Below are 20,000 nucleotides of genomic sequence, written 5' to 3'. Positions count from 1 at the left end.
TCCTTTAACTAGAAATACAGATGAGGAAGAAGAGGAAAGAGTGGGAGAGGGGGAGGGAAGGAAGGAGAGGGGGAGGAAGGTGAGGGAGAGGAGGAAGGCGAGGGAGACGAGGAAGGAGAGGAGGAAAGAGTGGGGGAGGAGGAAAGAGAGGAGGAAGGAGAGGGAGAGGAGGAAGGTGAGGGAGAGGAGGAGGAAGGAGAGGGAGAGGAGGAGGAAGGAGAGGGGGAGGGAAGGAAGGAGGGGGAGGGAAGGAAGGAGAGGGAGAGGAGGAAGGTGAGGGAGAGGAGGAAGGTGAGGGAGAGGAGGAAGGTGAGGGAGAGGAGGAATGTGAGGGAGAGGAGGAAGATGAGGGAGAGGAGGAAGGTGAGGGAGAGGGAGAGGAGGAAGGTGAGGGAGAGGAGGAAGGAGAGGAGGAAGGTGAGGGAGAGGAGGAAGGAGAGGGAGAGGAGGAAGGAGAGTGAGAGGAGGAAGGAGAGGGAGAGGAGGAAGGAGAGGGAGAGGAGGAAGGTGGGGGAGAGGAGGAAGGTGAGGGAGAGGAGGAAGGAGAGGGAGAGGAGGAAGTAGTTATTGTGTTGTTATTAAACAACAACTTGTTGATTTGATAAAGGTCAGGACTTGTTCATAACACATTTTGGGGAGTCATGAATATGCTAACAGGCCTTGATAAGGTCACTATTTGAATAAATACACCCACACACACACACACACTATTTGAATAAATCCACACACACACATTGAGAACACACACACATTGAGAGCACACACACTATTTGAATACATCCACACACACACACATTGAGAACACACACACACACACACACACACTATTTGAATAAATCCCCTTTTGAAGAAAAACCCCCTTCTGACCTTTAAATGAAATATGATTCCTTTCCTGTGTTTTTCCTCATTGAAGAGAGGAAGGAGATCATCAATGAAAGTGTGGTGCATGTTCATCATTACCCTCTGTGCTCTCTTCTCTCCAGCCATCTCTCTCCAGCCATCTCTCTCCTTCCATCCGTCTCTCTCCATCCGTCTCTCTCCTTCCATCTCTCTCCTTCCATCTCTCTCCTTCCATCTCTCTCCTTCCATCTCTCTCCTTCCATCTCTCTCCTTCCATCTCTCTCCAGCCATCTCTCTCCTTCCATCCGTCTCTCTCCATCCGTCTCTCTCCTTCCATCTCTCTCCATCCGTCTCTCTCCTTCCATCTCTCTCCTTCCATCTCTCTCCTTCCATCTCTCTCTTTCCATCTCTCTTCTCCATCCGTCTCTCTTCTCCATCCGTCTCTCTCCTTCCATCTCTCTCCTTCCATCTCTCTCCTTCCATCTCTCTCCTTCCATCCCTCTCCTTCCATCTCTCTTCTCCATCCGTCTCTCTCCTTCCATCTCTCTCCTTCCATCTCTCTCCTTCCATCTCTCTCCTTCCATCTCTCTCCTTCCATCTCTCTCACCATCCGTCTCTCTCCTTCCATCTCTCTTCTCCATCCGTCTCTTTCCATCTCTCTCTCTCTCTCCCTCCGTCTCTCTTCTCCATCTCTCTCCTGTCTCTCTCTCCCTCCTGTCTCTCTCTCATCCATCTCTCTCCTGTCTCTCTCCCGCCTGTCTCACAGTCCATCCATCTCTCTAGCTCCATCTCTCTTCTGTCTCTCTCTCCCGCCTGTCTCTCTCTCCCGCCTGTCTCTCTCTCATCCATCTCTCTCCCCCATCTCTCTCCTGTCTCTCTCCATCCATCTCTCTCTCGTTGCTCTCCATCATCTCTCTCCATCCATCTTTCTCCCGTCTCTCTCCTCCCTGCGTTTTTCCCTATCCTGTCTCCCTTCTATCTCTCTGTTCCTCCTCTCCTTTCTCTTTCTCTCCCTCTATCTTGTCTTTCTCTATCCTTCTATATCTGTGTTCCTCCTCTACTTTCTCTTCTCTCCCTCTATCTTGTCTTTCTCTCTCTTTCTCTCTCTCCCTCACTGGCCTTTCTACCACAAGATAAAACATGTGTATTTTATTATTTCTATATAGTTGATGATTCAGTCTGTATAAGTCAGAGTTGAAGTAATAGTGACGTGCCGTTTACCCCAGTATCCAAAGTGACTGAGTCAGGGGTGTGCCGTTTACCCCATTATCCAAAGTGACTGAGTCAGGGGTGTGCCGTTTACCCCAGTATCCAAAGTGACTGAGTCAGGGGTGTGCCGTTTACCCCAGTATCCAAAATGACTGAGTCAGGGGTGTGCCGTTTACCCCATTATCCAAAGTGACTGAGTCAGGGGTGTGCCGTTTACCCCATTATCCAAAGTGACTGAGTCAGGGGTGTGCCGTTTACCCCAGTATCCAAAGTGACTGAGTCATGGGTGCATACAGATGGGGGGCCCAAGCGGGAATCCAACCCACAATCCTTGGCGTTTCCAGTGCCATACTCTACCGACTGAGCAACACATGACCACTGACTTCAGAGGGGAAAGGTTTTCACATATCAATGTGTGTGTGATGTTTATGGATTCTTCAGCATCAGACTGGGGGAAAGACTACAGTAGAGACGCTTTCACAGAAGTTGAGTATAACTTGATCGTCGTGTTCTGTGAAGTCCTCGGGGCTCTAGAACACCGGCCCTGGTTCCCATGGCACCCTCCAGGTGTGTGTGTGTGTGGTGGTGTGTACAGGGAGAGAGACCTAGGAGTATGGCAGAACTTTCCAGATGGGCTGACACACAGGAGGAGATAAACAGAATGGGGGAGAGAGATGGACAAAGAGGGATGGTTGTGAATGGAAAAGTTGACTGGGCAGAAGAGACGTTATCTCCCTCTATCTCTCCCTCTAGCTCTCCCTTCTCTTCTCTCCCTCTCCCTTCTCTTCTCTACCTTCTCTTCTCTCCCTCTCTCTCTCCCTCTCTCTCCCTTCTCTTCTCTCCCTCTCTCCCTCTCTCTTCTCTCCCTCTCTCTTCTCTTCTCTCTCTCTCTATCTCTCCTCCCGGCGCTTCTTTAATTACTTCCCTCTCCTCATTTCACTCTGGGCGGCTTTGTATTTAATTAATCCTCCCTGAATTTCTTCCCGTTTCATCGCCTCATCCCACCGCTCACACAAACAGGTCCCCATAAACAACAAACAACTTCTAAATCCATTTTCTTTTCTCACTTCTAAAGTTAATGTTCTCTCCCTCTTGACGCAAAGTGTGTGTGTGTGTGTGTGTGTGTGTGTGTGTGTGTGTGTGTGTGTGTGTGTGTGTGTGTGTGTGTGTGTGGAGTCCTACAACCGTGCTTTCTACTCCACTCATGGAGAGGTGAGGCTTCTGTTTCAGATCCATCTACTTGACCAAAAGTAGACATCAATATGGAGTTGTTCCCCCTTTGCTGCTATAACAGCCTCCACTCTTCTGGGAAGGCTTTCCACTAGATGTTGGAACATTGCTGCTATAACAGCCTCCACTCTTCTGGGAAGGCTTTCCACTAGATGTTGGAACATTGCTGCTATAACAGCCTCCACTCTTCTGGGAAGGCTTTCCACTAGATGTTGGAACATTGCTGCTATAACAGCCTCCACTCTTCTGGGAAGGCTTTCCACTAGATGTTGGAACATTGCTGCTATAACAGCCTCCACTCTTCTGGGAAGGCTTTCCACTAGATGTTGGAACTTTGCTGCAGGGACTTGCTTCCATTCAGCCACGAGCATTAGTGAGGTCGGGGACTGATGTTGGGCAATTAGGCCTGGCTCACAGTCGGTGTTCCAATTCATCACAAAGGTGTTTGATGGGGTTGAGGTCAGGGCTCTGTGTCGTCCAGTCAAGTTATTCCACAGCGATCTCGACAAACCATTTCTGTATGGACTTTACTTTGTGCACGCACGGGGGCATTGTCATGCTGAAACAGGAAAGGGCCTTCCCTAAACTGCCACAAAGTTGGAAGGAACAGAATCATCTAGAATGTCATTGCATGTTGTAGCTTTAAGGTTTCCCTACACTGGAACTAAGGGGCCCGAACCATGAAAAACAGCCCTAGAACATTATTCCTCCTCCACCAAACTTTACAGTTCTCCTGCCAACCCCAGATTCGTCCGTCGGACTGCCAGATGGTGAAGCGTGATTTGAAGCTCCAGAGAAGGTTTCTACTGCTCCAGATGTCCTATGGGGGTGAACTTTACTCCAGTCCAGTTTGGCATTGCGTATGGTGATCTTAGGGTTGCGTGCGGCTGCTCGGCCATGGAAACCCATATCATGAAGCTCTGGTGCTGATATTGCTTCTAGAGGACAGTTTAGAACTCGGTAGTGATGCAACAGAGGACAGTTTGGAACTCGGTAGTGATGCAACAGAGGACAGTTTGGAACTCGGTAGTGATGCAACAGAGGACAGTTTGGAACTCGGTAGTGATGCAACAGAGGACAGTTTGGAACTCGGTAGTGATGCAACAGAGGACAGTTTGGAACTCGGTAGTGATGCAACAGAGGACAGTTTAGAACTCGGTAGTGATGCAACAGAGGACAGTTTAGAACTCGGTAGTGATGCAACAGAGGACAGTTTGGAACTCGGTAGTGATGCAACAGAGGACAGTTTGGAACTCGGTAGTGATGCAACAGAGGACAGTTTAGAACTCGGTAGTGATGCAACAGAGGACAGTTTGGAACTCGGTAGTGATGCAACAGAGGACAGTTTAGAACTCGGTAGTGATGCAACAGAGGACAGTTTAGAACTCGGTAGTGATGCAACAGAGGACAGTTTGGAACTCGGTAGTGATGCAACAGAGGACAGTTTGGAACTCGGTAGTGATGCAACAGAGGACAGTTTAGAACTCGGTAGTGATGCAACAGAGGACAGTTTAGAACTCGGTAGTGAGTGTTACAACTGAGGACAGATGATTTTTACATGCTTCAGCACTCAGCAGTCTCGTTCTGTGAGCTTGTATGGTCTACCACTTCACGGCTGAGCCGTTGTTGCTCCTAGATCTTCCCACTTCACAATAACAGCACTTACAGTTGACTGTGTGCTGTCAGCAACGGGTGAGGCTGAAATAGCTGAATCCACTAATTTGTAGAGTTTTCCACGTACTGCTGTATATTTCCACGTACTGCTGTATATTTCCACGTACTGCTGTATATTTCCACGTACTGCTGTATATTTCCACGTACTGCTGTATATTTTCACATACTGCTGTATATTTCCACATACTGCTGTATATTTCCACGTACTGCTGTATATTTCCACGTACTGCTGTATATTTCCACGTACTGCTGTATATTTCCACGTACTGCTGTATATTTCCACGTACTGCTGTATATTTCCACGTACTGCTGTATATTTCCTCGTACTGCTGTATATTTCCACGTACTGCTGTATATTTCCACGTACTGCTGTATATTTCCACGTACTGCTGTATATTTCCACGTACTGCTGTATATTTCCACGTACTGCTGTATATTTCCACGTACTGCTGTATATTTCCACGTACTGCTGTATATTTCCACGTACTGCTGTATATTTCCACATACTGCTGTATATTTCCACGTACTGCTGTATATTTCCACGTACTGCTGTATATTTCCACGTACTGCTGTATATTTTCACATACTGCTGTATATTTCCACATACTGCTGTATATTTCCACATACTGCTGTATATTTCCACGTACTGCTGTATATTTCCACATATTGCTGTATGTTTCCACATACTGCTGTCCTCTTACTGTCAACTAGGTTTATTTTCAGCAAACTTAACATTTGTAAATATTTGTATGAACATAACAAGATTCAACAACTGAGATATAAAATGAACAAGTTCCACAGACATGTGACTAACAGAAATGGAATAATGTGTCCCTGAACAAAGGGGGGGGGTCAAAATCAAAAGTAACAGTCAGTATCTGGTGTGGCCACCAGCTGCATTAAGTACTGCAGTGCATCTCCTCCTCGTGGACTGCACCAGATGTGCTAGTTCTTGCTATGAGATGTTACCCCACTCTTCCACCAAGGCACCTGCAGGTTCCCGGACATTTCTGGAGGGAATGACCCTAGCCCTCACCCTCCGATCCAACAGGTCCCAGACTTGCTCAATGGGTTTGAGATCCAGGTTCTTCGCTGGCCATGGCAGAACACATACCACATGAGGGAGGAGGATGTCTTCCCTGTAACGCACAGCGTTGAGATTGCCTGCATTGACAACAAGCCCTCTGTCATATGATGATGCTGTGACACACCGCCCCAGACCATGATGGACCCTCCACCTCCAAATGTATCCCGCTCCAGAGTACAGGCCTCTCTGTAACTCTCATTCCTTCGACGATAAACGTGACTCCGACCATCACCCGTGGTGAGACAAAACCGCGACTCGTCAGTAAAGAGCACTTTTTGCCAGTCCTGTCTGGTCTAGCAACGGTGGGTTTGTGCCCAGAGGCGACGTTGTTGACGGTGATGTCTGGTGAGGACCTGCCTTACAACAGGCCTACAAGCCCTCAGTCCAGCCTCTCTCAGCCTATTGCGGACAGTCTGAGCACTGATGGAGGGATTGTGCGTTCCTGGTGTAACTCGGGCAGTTGTTGTTGCCATCCTGTACCTGTCCTGCAGGTGTGATGTTCGGATGTACCGATACTGTGCAGGTGTTGTTACACATGGTCTGCCACTGCGAGGATGATCAGCTGTCCATCCTGTCTCACTGTAGCGCTGTCTTAGGCGTCTCACAGTACGGACATTGCAATTTATTACCCTGGCCACATCTGCAGTCCTCATGCCTCCTTGCAACATGCCTAAGGCACGTTTACGCAGATGAGATGGGACCCTGGGCATCTTTCTTTTGGTATTTCCAGAGTCAGTAGAAAGGCCTCTTTAGTGTCCTAAGTTTTCATAACTGTAACCTTAATTGCCTACCGTCTGTAAGCTGTTGGTGTCTTAACGACCGTTCCACAGGTGCATGTTCATTCATTGTTTATGGTTCATTGAACAAGCATGGGAAACAGTGTTTAAACCCTTTTGCAACGAAGATCTGTGAAGTTATTAGGATGATCTTTGAAAGACAGGGTCCTGAAAAAGGGACGTTTTCTTTTTGTTGCTGAGTTTCTATATGTAGTGTGCTTTTAACTGACCCCTTCTCCCTGTCTCTTCTTTCTCTCTCCTAACTGACCCCTTCTCCCTGTCTCTTCTTTCTCTCTCCTAACTGACCCCTTCTCCCTGTCTCTTATTTCTCTCTCCTAACTGACCCCTTCTCCCTGTTTCTTCTTTCTCTCTCCTCCAGTCCAGTGGAGGTGCTGTGGGCAGTGGAGGCAGTATGCAGCTGATGGAGACAGACTTCAGTCGGACCCTGAGAGAGATGGTGGACCTCCACCTGCACCACCAGAAGAGCATCCCAGCCTTCCTCTCTGCTGTGACACTCGACCTCTTCAGCCGACAGACCACGGTCTGATTTGACCCTCGACCTCTTCAGTCGACAGACCACGGTCCGACTTGACCCTTGACCTCTTCAGCCGACAGACCACGGTCCGACTTGACCCTCGACCTCTTCAGCCGACAGACCACGGTGCAACTTGACCCTCGACCTCTTCAGCCGACAGACCACGGTGCGACTTGACCCTCGACCCCTTCAGCCGACAGACCACAGTCTGACTTGACCCTCGACCTCTTCAGCCGACAGACCACAGTCTGACTTGACCCTCGACCTCTTCAGCCGACAGACCACGGTCCGACTTGACCCTCGACCCCTTCAGCCGACAGACCACCGTCTGACTTGACCCCACCCCCGGGGTTGAGGGTGTCCTGTGATGTTATATGACCCGTGACCTCATTGTTTGAAATGTGATGTCATTGCCTTGACCTCTTCACATAATGGTTAAGGTTAGGATTGGGGGTTAGCTGATCCTAGATCTGTCATTGTTTTCCCAACCTGTGATGTCGTCATGTGACCCCCCCCCCCCCGAGGTGACCTACTACCTCACCTATCTGACCTGTGACGTCATGGTCTGATTGACAGCTGTGCGACGGACTCTGAGGATAATAATCTAAAGTTAAATAAACGGAGTCTGTCTAGACTCTCCACAGGAAGTTACACCTTTACAACAGAATATCATTATAGATGTTTCTCCACAGGAAGTTACACCTTTACAACAGAATATCATTATAGATGTTTCTACACAGGAAGTTACACTTTTACAACAGAATATCATTATAGATGTTTCTCCACAGGAAGTTGGATGTGTGTGATGGAGGTGTTTAGGATGACGTTATTACCTTTACAACAGAATATCATTACTGCTAGATGTGATGGAGGTGTTTAGGATGACGGGGAGAAGAGGAAACAAGGGACTTTTGTTGACATCACACTTCATTACGTTAATTCTCTTAGTCTGTCACAAATGCCACCCTATTCCCTACATAGTGCACTTAAAGAGCCTGAAAGTAGTGCACTACAAGAGCCTGAAGGTAGAGCACTATATAGGGATTAGGGTGACAGCCTGTGTCTTTATATAGTGTTGATCTCTGTAACCTTCAGTCAGATGTTCTGTTAGTGTTTCTCTACTTCCTGTGTTGATCTCTGTAACCTTCAGTCAGATGTTCTCTTGTTGTTTCTCTACTTCCTGTGTTGATCTCTGTAACCTTCAGTCAGATGTTCTCTCGTTGTTTCACTACTTCCTGTGTTGATCTCTGAAACCTTCAGTCAGATGTTCTCTTGTTGTTTCTCTACTTCCTGTGTTGATCTCTGTAACCTTCAGTCAGATGTTCTCTCGTTGTTTCACTACTTCCTGTGTTGATCTCTGAAACCTTCAGTCAGATGTTCTCTTGTTGTTTCACTACTTCCTGTGTTGATCTCTGTAACCTTCAGTCAGATGTTCTCTTGTTGTTTCTCTACTTCCTGTGTTGATCTCTGTAACCTTCAGTCAGATGTTCTCTCGTTGTTTCACTACTTCCTGTGTTGATCTCTGAAACCTTCAGTCAGATGTTCTCTTGTTGTTTCACTACTTCCTGTGTTGATCTCTGTAACCTTCAGTCAGATGTTCTCTTGTTGTTTCTCTACTTCCTGTGTTGATCTCTGAAACCTTCAGTCAGATGTTCTGTTAGTGTTTCTCTACTTCCTGTGTTGATCTCTGTAACCTTCAGTCAGATGTTCTCTCGTTGTTTCACTACTTCCTGTGTTGATCTCTGAAACCTTCAGTCAGATGTTCTCTTGTTGTTTCTCTACTTCCTGTGTTGATCTCTGAAACCTTCAGTCAGATGTTCTGTTATTGTTTCTCTACTTCCTGTGTTGATCTCTGTAACCTTCAGTCAGATGTTCTCTTGTTGTTTCTCTACTTCCTGTGTTGATCTCTGTAACCTTCAGTCAGATGTTCTGTTATTGTTTCTCTACTTCCTGTGTTGATCTCTGAAACCTTCAGTCAGATGTTCTGTTATTGTTTCTCTACTTCCTGTTTTGATCTTTGCTCGAAAGTTGTTTTCAACAGAAGGTTCATATGGCCTCATGTTGGACACACAACCCGTATGTCATTTTAAACGGACACACAACTATCATCTTGTTATTTTCTTGTAAATGGAAAGTGGAGAAAAAGGTCGAACCTGAATGAATTGATTTGCAATTAGAACCAACAGCTCTATCGCTTCTTACCTCTGAGTTTGTTTTGTTTTCTGAATCCCATTTCTGAGTCAATCTACACTGAACAAAAAAATAGAAACGCAACATTGTAACATATTTAGCAAACATTTCTCTACCATGAGCCGCCTCCGATGTCGTTTTTAGAGAATTTGGCAGTACGTCCAACCGGCCTCACAACCACAGACCACGTGTTACCATGCCAGCCAAGGACCTCCACGTCCGGCTTCTTCACCTGCAGGATCGTCTGAGACCAGCCACCCGAACAGCTGATGAAACTGAGGAGTATTTCAGTGGCTGTGCCCAGTCATGTGATATAGATTAGGGCCTAATTAATGTATTTAAATTGACTGATTTCCTTCTATGAACTGTACCTCGGTAAAACTGTTGCGTTTATCTTTCTGTTCAGTATAATTATGACGTACGTGTGGAATGTTATTTCAGACATGAATTGAGTTAATAAAGAACGAATCCAACGAGACGTGTTTGTCTGTGTGTGGTGTGAGGGGGTGTGAGGGTGAGGTGTGAGGGTGCATTCAAGACTGGAAACTCGAAACAAAATTAGGTGAAATCGTGATGTAAAAACATTGAAGTCAGATGGTGAGGTCAAATCGTGACATCAGGGAGGTGAGATGGTGAGGTCAAATCGTGACATCAGTGAGGTCAAATCGTGACATCAGGGAGGTGAGATGGTGAGGTCAAATCGTGACATCAGGGAGGTGAGATGGTGAGGTCAGATCGTGACATCAGGGAGGTGAGATGGTGAGGTCAAATCGTGACATCAGTGAGGTCAAATCGTGACATCAGGGAGGTGAGATGGTGAGGTCAAATTGTGACATCAGGGAGGTGAGATGGTGAGGTCAGATCGTGACATCAGGGAGGTGAGATGGTGAGGTCAAATCGTGACATCAGTGAGGTCAAATCGTGACATCAGGGAGGTGAGATGGTGAGGTCAAATCGTGACATCAGGGAGGTGAGATGGTGAGGTCAAATCGTGACATCAGTGAGGTCAAATCGTGACATCAGGGAGGTGAGATGATGAGGTCAAATCGTGACATCAGTGAAGTCAGATGGTCAGTGATCTTTCGGTTGGAAAGTCGGAGCTCTAAGAAGAAACCTGAATTTCCGAGTTAGATGACCGTTCAAAACCATTTTCCCAGTCAGAGCTACTCCCCCCCCCCCCCCCCCCCCCTCAGAATTCCCAGTCAGAGCTAGTCCCCCCCCCCCCCCCCCTCAGGGTTCCCAGTCAGAGCTAGTCCCCCCCCCCCATCTCAGAGTTCCCAGTCAGAGTTAGTCCCCCCCCCCCCCCTCAGAGTTCCCAGTCAGAGCTAGTCCCCCCCCCCCCCCCCTCAGGGTTCCCAGTCAGAGCTAGTCCCCCCCCCCCCCCTCAGAGTTCCCAGTCAGAGTTAGTCCCCCCCCCTCAGAGTTCCCAGTCAGAGCTAGTCTCCCCCCCCTCAGAGTTCCCAGTCAGAGCTAGTCTCCCCCCCCTCAGAGTTCCCAGTCAGAGCTAGTCTCCCCCCCTCATAGTTCCCAGTTGTCTTGAAGGCAGCATGAGCACACGCTTGTCTGTGTGGGTGTGCGCTTGTCCTTGTGTTTTTTGTGTTGCTTGTGATTGAGTTGTAGTACTGTAGGCTGTAAATCATTAGTCAGCCAGACTAGTTCCCAGGGGAGAGGAGAGATGGAGAGTATCATACCCATTATCACACACCCCCACACACAATGCCACACACCCCCACACCAACTGGCTGTGTTCACCCTGGGGATACCTTCTCTGTTCTAGTGATGGGGGGATACCTTCTCTGTTCTAGTGATGGGGGGATACCTTCTCTGTTCTAGTGATGGAGGAATACCTTCTCTGTTCTAGTGATGGGGGAATACCTTCTCTGTTCTAGTGATGGGGGAATACCTTCTCTGTTCTAGTGATGGGGGAATACCTTCTCTGTTCTAGTGATGGGGGAATACCTTCTCTGTTCTAGTGATGGGGGAATACCTTCTCTGTTCTAGTGATGGGGGAATACCTTCTCTGTTCTAGTGATGGGGGAATACCTTCTCTGTTCTAGTGATGGGGGAATACCTTCTCTGTTCTAGTGATGGGGGATACCTTCTCTGTTCTAGTGATGGGGGAATACCTTCTCTGTTCTAGTGATGGGGGGATACCTTCTCTGTTCTAGTGATGGAGGATACCTTCTCTGTTCTAGTGATGGGGGAATACCTTCTCTGTTCTAGTGATGGGGGAATACCTTCTCTGTTCTAGTGATGGGGGGATACCTTCTCTGTTCTAGTGATGGAGGAATACCTTCTCTGTTCTAGTGATGGGGGGGATACCTTCTCTGTTCTAGTGATGGGGGAATACCTTCTCTGTTCTAGTGATGGGGGGAATACCTTCTCTGTTCTAGTGATGGGGGAATACCTTCTCTGTTCTAGTGATGGGGGAATACCTTCTCTGTTCTAGTGATGGGGGAATACCTTCTCTGTTCTAGTGATGGGGGGAATACCTTCTCTGTTCTAGTGATGGGGGAATACCTTCTCTGTTCTAGTGATGGGGGAATACCTTCTCTGTTCTAGTGATGGGGGAATACCTTCTCTGTTCTAGTGATGGGGGAATACCTTCTCTGTTCTAGTGATGGGGGGGATACCTTCTCTGTTCTAGTGATGGGGGGATACCTTCTCTGTTCTAGTGATGGGGGGAATACCTTCTCTGTTCTAGTGATGGGGGAATACCTTCTCTGTTCTAGTGATGGGGGAATACCTTCTCTGTTCTAGTGATGGGGGAATACCTTCTCTGTTCTAGTGATGGGGGAATACCTTCTCTGTTCTAGTGATGGAGGAATACCTTCTCTGTTCTAGTGATGGGGGGGATACCTTCTCTGTTCTAGTGATGGGGGAATACCTTCTCTGTTCTAGTGATGGGGGAATACCTTCTCTGTTCTAGTGATGGAGGATACCTTCTCTGTTCTAGTGATGGGGGAATACCTTCTCTGTTCTAGTGATGGGGGAATACCTTCTCTGTTCTAGTGATGGGGGAATACCTTCTCTGTTCTAGTGATGGGGGGGATACCTTCTCTGTTCTAGTGATGGGGGAATACCTTCTCTGTTCTAGTGATGGGGGAATACCTTCTCTGTTCTAGTGATGGGGGGGATACCTTCTCTGTTCTAGTGATGGGGGAATACCTTCTCTGTTCTAGTGATGGGGGGGATACCTTCTCTGTTCTAGTGATGGGGGAATACCTTCTCTGTTCTAGTGATGGGGGAATACCTTCTCTGTTCTAGTGATGGGGGAATACCTTCTCTGTTCTAGTGATGGGGGGGATACCTTCTCTGTTCTAGTGATGGGGGAATACCTTCTCTGTTCTAGTGATGGGGGAATACCTTCTCTGTTCTAGTGATGGGGGAATACCTTCTCTGTTCTAGTGTTGGGGAATGCCTTCTCTGTTCTAGTGATGGGGGAATACCTTCTCTGTTCTAGTGATGGGGGGATACCTTCTCTGTTCTAGTGATGGGGGGAATACCTTCTCTGTTCTAGTGATGGGGGAATACCTTCTCTGTTCTAGTGATGGGGGAATACCTTCTCTGTTCTAGTGTTGGGGAATGCCTTCTCTGTTCTAGTGATGGGGGAATACCTTCTCTGTTCTAGTGATGGGGGGATACCTTCTCTGTTCTAGTGATGGGGGGAATACCTTCTCTGTTCTAGTGATGGGGGAATACCTTCTCTGTTCTAGTGTTGGGGGAATACCTTCTCTGTTCTAGTGATGGGGGAATACCTTCTCTGTTCTAGTGATGGAGGAATACCTTCTCTGTTCTAGTGATGGGGGAATACCTTCTCTGTTCTAGTGATGGGGGGGATACCTTCTCTGTTCTAGTGATGGGGGGATACCTTCTCTGTTCTAGTGATGGGGGAATACCTTCTCTGTTCTAGTGATGGAGGAATACCTTCTCTGTTCTAGTGATGGAGGAATACCTTCTCTGTTCTAGTGATGGGGGGGATACCTTCTCTGTTCTAGTGATGGGGGGGATACCTTCTCTGTTCTAGTGATGGGGGATACCTTCTCTGTTCTAGTGATGGGGGGAATACCTTCTCTGTTCTAGTGATGGGGGGATACCTTCTCTGTTCTAGTGATGGGGGAATACCTTCTCTGTTCTAGTGATGGGGGGGATACCTTCTCTGTTCTAGTGATGGGGAATACCTTCTCTGTTCTAGTGATGGAGGAATACCTTCTCTGTTCTAGTGATGGGGGAATACCTTCTCTGTTCTAGTGATGGGGGAATACCTTCTCTGTTCTAGTGATGGGGGGATACCTTCTCTGTTCTAGTGATGGAGGATACCTTCTCTGTTCTAGTGATGGGGGGGATACCTTCTCTGTTCTAGTGATGGGGGAATACCTTCTCTGTTCTAGTGATGGGGGAATACCTTCTCTGTTCTAGTGATGGAGGAATACCTTCTCTGTTCTAGTGATGGAGGAATACCTTCTCTGTTCTAGTGATGGGGGGGATACCTTCTCTGTTCTAGTGATGGGGGAATACCTTCTCTGTTCTAGTGATGGGGGGGATACCTTCTCTGTTCTAGTGATGGGGGAATACCTTCTCTGTTCTAGTGTTGGAGGAATACCTTCTCTGTTCTAGTGATGGGGGGATACCTTCTCTGTTCTAGTGATGGGGGGATACCTTCTCTGTTCTAGTGATGGGGGGATACCTTCTCTGTTCTAGTGATGGGGGGGATACCTTCTCTGTTCTAGTGATGGGGGAATACCTTCTCTGTTCTAGTGATGGGGGGATACCTTCTCTGTTCTAGTGATGGAGGGATACCTTCTCTGTTCTAGTGATGGAGGGATACCTTCTCTGTTCTAGTGATGGGGGAATACCTTCTCTGTTCTAGTGATGGGGGGATACCTTCTCTGTTCTAGTGATGGGGGAATACCTTCTCTGTTCTAGTGATGGGGAATACCTTCTCTGTTCTAGTGTTGGGGGAATACCTTCTCTGTTCTAGTGATGGGGGAATACCTTCTCTGTTCTAGTGATGGGGGAATACCTTCTCTGTTCTAGTGATGGAGGAATACCTTCTCTGTTCTAGTGATGGAGGAATACCTTCTCTGTTCTAGTGATGGGGGAATACCTTCTCTGTTCTAGTGATGGGGAATACCTTCTCTGTTCTAGTGTTGGGGGAATACCTTCTCTGTTCTAGTGATGGGGGAATACCTTCTCTGTTCTAGTGATGGGGGAATACCTTCTCTGTTCTAGTGATGGGGGATACCTTCTCTGTTCTAGTGATGGGGGGATACCTTCTCTGTTCTAGTGATGGGGGAATACCTTCTCTGTTCTAGTGATGGGGGGGATACCTTCTCTGTTCTAGTGTTGGGGAATACCTTCTCTGTTCTAGTGTTGGGGGAATACCTTCTCTGTTCTAGTGATGGGGGAATACCGCTAAATAAGACCACTGCACTGAGGATAGGAAACACTGTCAACCACGGATACATCTACAATAATCCATCATTAAAATAAGCATTTTCCACGGCTGGCCATGCTTTCCACCTGGCTACCCCTACCACCGGCCAACACCTCAGCAACCCCTGTAGCAACTAGTCCAAAGCCTCCCCCATTTCTCCTTCATCCAAGTCCAGATAGCTGATGTTCTGAAGGAGCTGCAAAATCTGGACCCATACAAATCAGCAGGACTAGACAATCTGGACCCTCTCTTCCTAAAATTATCCTAAAATTATCAGCTGAAATTGTTGCAACCCCTATTACTAGCCTGTTCAACATCTCTTTCGTATTGTCTGAGATCCCCAAAGACTGGAAAGCTGCCGCGGTCATCCCCCTCTTCAAAGGGGGAGACACTCTAGACCCAAACTGCTACAGACCTATATCAATCCTACCCTCTCTAAGGTCTTTGAACGCCAAGTTAACAATCCCACCGTACCTTCTCTGCTATGCAATCTGGTTTCCGAGCTGGTCATGGATGCACCTCAGCCACGCTCAAGGTCCTAAACGATATCATAACCGCCATCGATAAAAGACATTACTGTGCAGCCGTATTCATCGACCTGGCCAAGGCTTTCGACTCTGTCAATCACAACATTGTTATTGGCAGACTCGACAGCCTTGGTTTCTCTAATGATTGCCTCGCCTGGTTTACCAACTACTTCTCTGATAGAGTTCAGTGTGTCAAATCGGAGGGCCTGTTGTCTGGACCTCTGACAGTCTCTATGGGGGTGCCACAAGGTTAAATTCTCGGGCCGACTCTCTTCTCTGTATACATCAATGATGTCGCTCTTGCTGCTGGTGATTCTTTGATCCACCTCTACGCAGACGACACCATTCTGTATACTTCTGGCCCCTCCTTGGACACTGTGTTAACTAACCTCCAGACGAGCTTCAATGCCATACAACTCTGGTACAGTAGGAGAGGAAGGAGAGGAAGCTGATGCAGTACGAGAGTGGAGAGAGAGGAGAGGAAACGAGTGGAGAGATGGAGGAGATGAAACAAGTGGAGAGATGGAGAGGAAACAAATGGAGAGAGAGAGTGGGATGAGAGGAGAGGAAACGAGTGAAGAGAGAGAGGGGGATGAGAGGAGAGGAGAGGAAACGAGTGGATTGAGAGAGAAATAGGGGGATGAGAGGAGAGGAAATATGTGGAGAGAGAGGGAGCTGAGATGAGACACATTTTACCTATTCCATCTTCCTCTGATACATTCAAATAGAGGGAGAGTAAAATGTATCCCTCTCTCTTTACTCTCCCTCTCTCTCTTTACTCTCCCTCTCTCTCTTTACTCTCTCCCTCTCTCTCTTTACTCTCCCTCTCTCTCTTTATTCTCCCTCTCTTTACTCTCCCTCTCTCTTTACTCTCCCTCTCTTTACTCTCCCTCTTTACTCTCCATCTCTTTACTCTCTCTCCCTCTCTCTCTTTACTCTCCCTCTCTCATCTTTACTCTCCCTCTCTTTACTCTCCCGTTCTCTCTTTACTCTCCCTCTCTCTCTCTTTACTCTCCCTCTCTTTACTCTCCCGTTCTCTCTTTACTTTCCCTCTCTCTCTTTACTCTCCCTATCTTTACTGTCCCTCTCTTTACTCTCCCGTTCTCTCTTTACTCTCCCTCTCTCTCTCTTTACTCTCCCTCTCTTTACTCTCCCGTTCTCTCTTTACTTTCCCTCTCTCTCTTTACTCTCCCTCTCTTTACTGTCCCTCTCTCTCTTTACTTTCCCTCTCTCTCTTTACTCTCCCTCTCTTTACTGTCCCTCTCTCTCTTTACTCTCCCTCTCTCTCTTTACTCTCCCTCTCTCTCTTTACTCTCCCTCTCTCTTGGTTACGGAACTCTGGTGTGGCTTGTCGTCATTGGATACGAAGCTGTGTCTGGGTGTGAGTGTCGTGCCTGGACCGTTAATTGATGAATTAGAATCATTGATTGGCTAGAGAGAGACAATCACCTGGTGTCACTCCTCGATCTATACTGATTAGGGTGTGTGTGTGTGTGTGTGTGCGTGTGCGTGCGTGCGTGCTATTGATTGGCTAGAGAGAGAGACAGACGCTCAACTGGGGCCCGAAGGAAATCAGGAAATCTACTCCTTTTTTACACATTTTGATCGAAGCACTATATAAACATCTAAATATATAAACATAAATATATAAACATCTAAATATATAAACATATAAACATAAATATATAAACATCTAAACATCTAAATATATAAACATCTAAATATATAAACATATAAACATAAATATATAAACATCTAAACATCTAAATATATAAACATCTAAATATATAAACCACTAAACATATAAACATCTACATATATAAACATCTAAATATATAAACATATAAATATATAAACATCTAAATATATAAACATATAAACATAAATATATAAACATCTAAACATCTAAATATATAAACATCTAAATATATAAACCACTAAACATATAAACATCTACATATATAAACATCTAAATATATAAACATATAAATATATAAACATCTAAATATATAAACATCTAAATATATAAACATATAAATATATAAACATCTAAATATATAAACATCTAAATATATAAACATCTAAATATATAAACATCTAAATATATAAACATATAAATATATAAACATCTAAATATATAAACATATACACATCTAAACATATAAATATATAAACATATAAATATATAAACATATAAACATATAAACATCTAAACATCTAAATATATAAACATCTAAATATATAAACATATAAATATATAAACATCTAAATATATAAACATCTAAATATATAAACATCTAAATATATAAACATCTAAATATATAAACATCTAAACATCTAAATATATAAACATATAAATATATAAACATCTAAATATATAAACATCTAAATATATAAACATCTAAACATATAAATATATAAACATATAAATATATAAACATCTAAATATATAAACATCTAAATATATAAACATCTAAACATATAAATATATAAACATATAAATATATAAACATCTAAATATATAAACATCTAAACATCTAAATATATAAACATATAAATATATAAACATATAAATATATAAACATATAAATATATAAACATATAAACATATAAACATCTAAATATATAAACATCTAAATATATAAACATCTAAATATATAAACATCTAAATATATAAACATCTAAATATATAAACATATAAATATATAAACATCTAAATATATAAACATCTAAATATATAAACATATATATATATATATAAACATCTAAATATATAAACATATAAATATATAAACATCTAAATATATAAACATATAAATATATAAACATATAAATATATAAACATCTAAACATATATATATATAAACATCTAAATATATAAACATATAAATATATAAACATATAAATATATAAACATATAAATATATAAACATCTAAATATATAAACATCTAAATATATAAACATATAAATATATAAACATATAAATATATAAACATATAAATATATAAACATATAAATATATAAACATCTAAACATATATATATATATATAAACATCTAAATATATAAACATCTAAATATATAAACATATAAATATATAAACATATAAATATATAAACATCTAAATATATAAACATCTAAATATATAAACATATAAATATATAAACATATAAATATATAAACATCTAAATATATAAACATATAAATATATAAACATATAAATATATAAACATCTAAATATATAAACATATAAATATATAAACATATAAATATATAAACATCTAAATATATAAACATCTAAATATATAAACATCTAAATATATAAACATATAAATATATAAACATCTAAATATATAAACATCTAAATATATAAACATATAAATATATAAACATCTAAATATATAAACATCTAAACATATAAACATATAAATATATAAACATATAAATATATAAACATCTAAATATATAAACATATACACATCTAAACATATAAACATCTAAACATCTACATATATAAACATCTAAATATATAAACATATAAACATCTAAACATCTACATATATAAACATCTACATATATAAACATCTAAATATATAAACATATACACATCTAAACATATAAACATCTAAACATCTACATATATAAACATCTAAATATATAAACATATAAACATCTAAACATCTACATATATAAACATCTACATATATAAACATCTAAATATATAAACATCTACATATATAAACATCTAAATATATAAACATCTAAATATATAAACATCTAAATATATAAACATCTACATATATAAACATCTAAATATATAAACATATAAATATATAAACATCTAAATATATAAACATCTAAATATATAAACATCTAAACATATAAACATATAAATATATAAACATCTAAATATATAAACATCTAAATATATAAACATCTAAACATATAAACATATAAATATATAAACATATAAATATATAAACATCTAAATATATAAACATATAAACATATAAACATCTACACATCTACATATATAAACATCTAAATATATAAACATCTAAATATATAAACATCTAAATATATAAACATCTAAACATATAAACATATAAATATATAAACATCTAAATATATAAACATCTAAATATATAAACATCTAAACATCTACATATATAAACATCTAAATATATAAACATCTAAATATATAAACATATAAATATATAAACATATAAATATATAAACATCTACATATATAAACATCTAAATATATAAACATATAAACATCTAAACATCTACATATATAAACATCTAAATATATAAACATCTAAATATATAAACATCTAAATATATAAACATCTAAAAATATAAACATATAAATATATAAACATCTAAATATATAAACATCTAAATATATAAACATCTAAACATCTACATATATAAACATCTAAATATATAAACATCTAAATATATAAACATCTAAATATATAAACATCTAAAT

General features: G+C 42.5%; 1 protein-coding gene across 5 annotated transcripts in view; it reads left to right on the top strand.

Annotated features, from left to right (window-relative positions):
• LOC110491210 (mitotic arrest deficient 1 like 1) overlaps positions 1 to 10,019 on the top strand; it is a 115,636-nt gene extending 105,617 nt beyond the window's left edge. For all 5 annotated transcript variants that reach the window (XM_036948757.1, XM_036948756.1, XM_036948758.1 and 2 more), the window contains one exon: positions 7,196 to 10,019. In XM_036948757.1, coding sequence (XP_036804652.1) covers positions 7,196 to 7,363 — 168 coding nt within the window. In that variant the 3' untranslated portion in view covers positions 7,364 to 10,019. The remainder of the gene's footprint in view (positions 1 to 7,195) is intronic.
• Positions 10,020 to 20,000: the final 9,981 nt, after the last annotated feature.

This window comes from Oncorhynchus mykiss, chromosome 17 (genome assembly GCF_013265735.2).
Source record: "Oncorhynchus mykiss isolate Arlee chromosome 17, USDA_OmykA_1.1, whole genome shotgun sequence".
Classification (NCBI taxonomy): domain Eukaryota; kingdom Metazoa; phylum Chordata; class Actinopteri; order Salmoniformes; family Salmonidae; genus Oncorhynchus; species Oncorhynchus mykiss.
The sequence above is the reverse complement of the archived record's forward strand: the minus strand, read 5'-3'. Positions and strand labels throughout refer to the sequence as shown.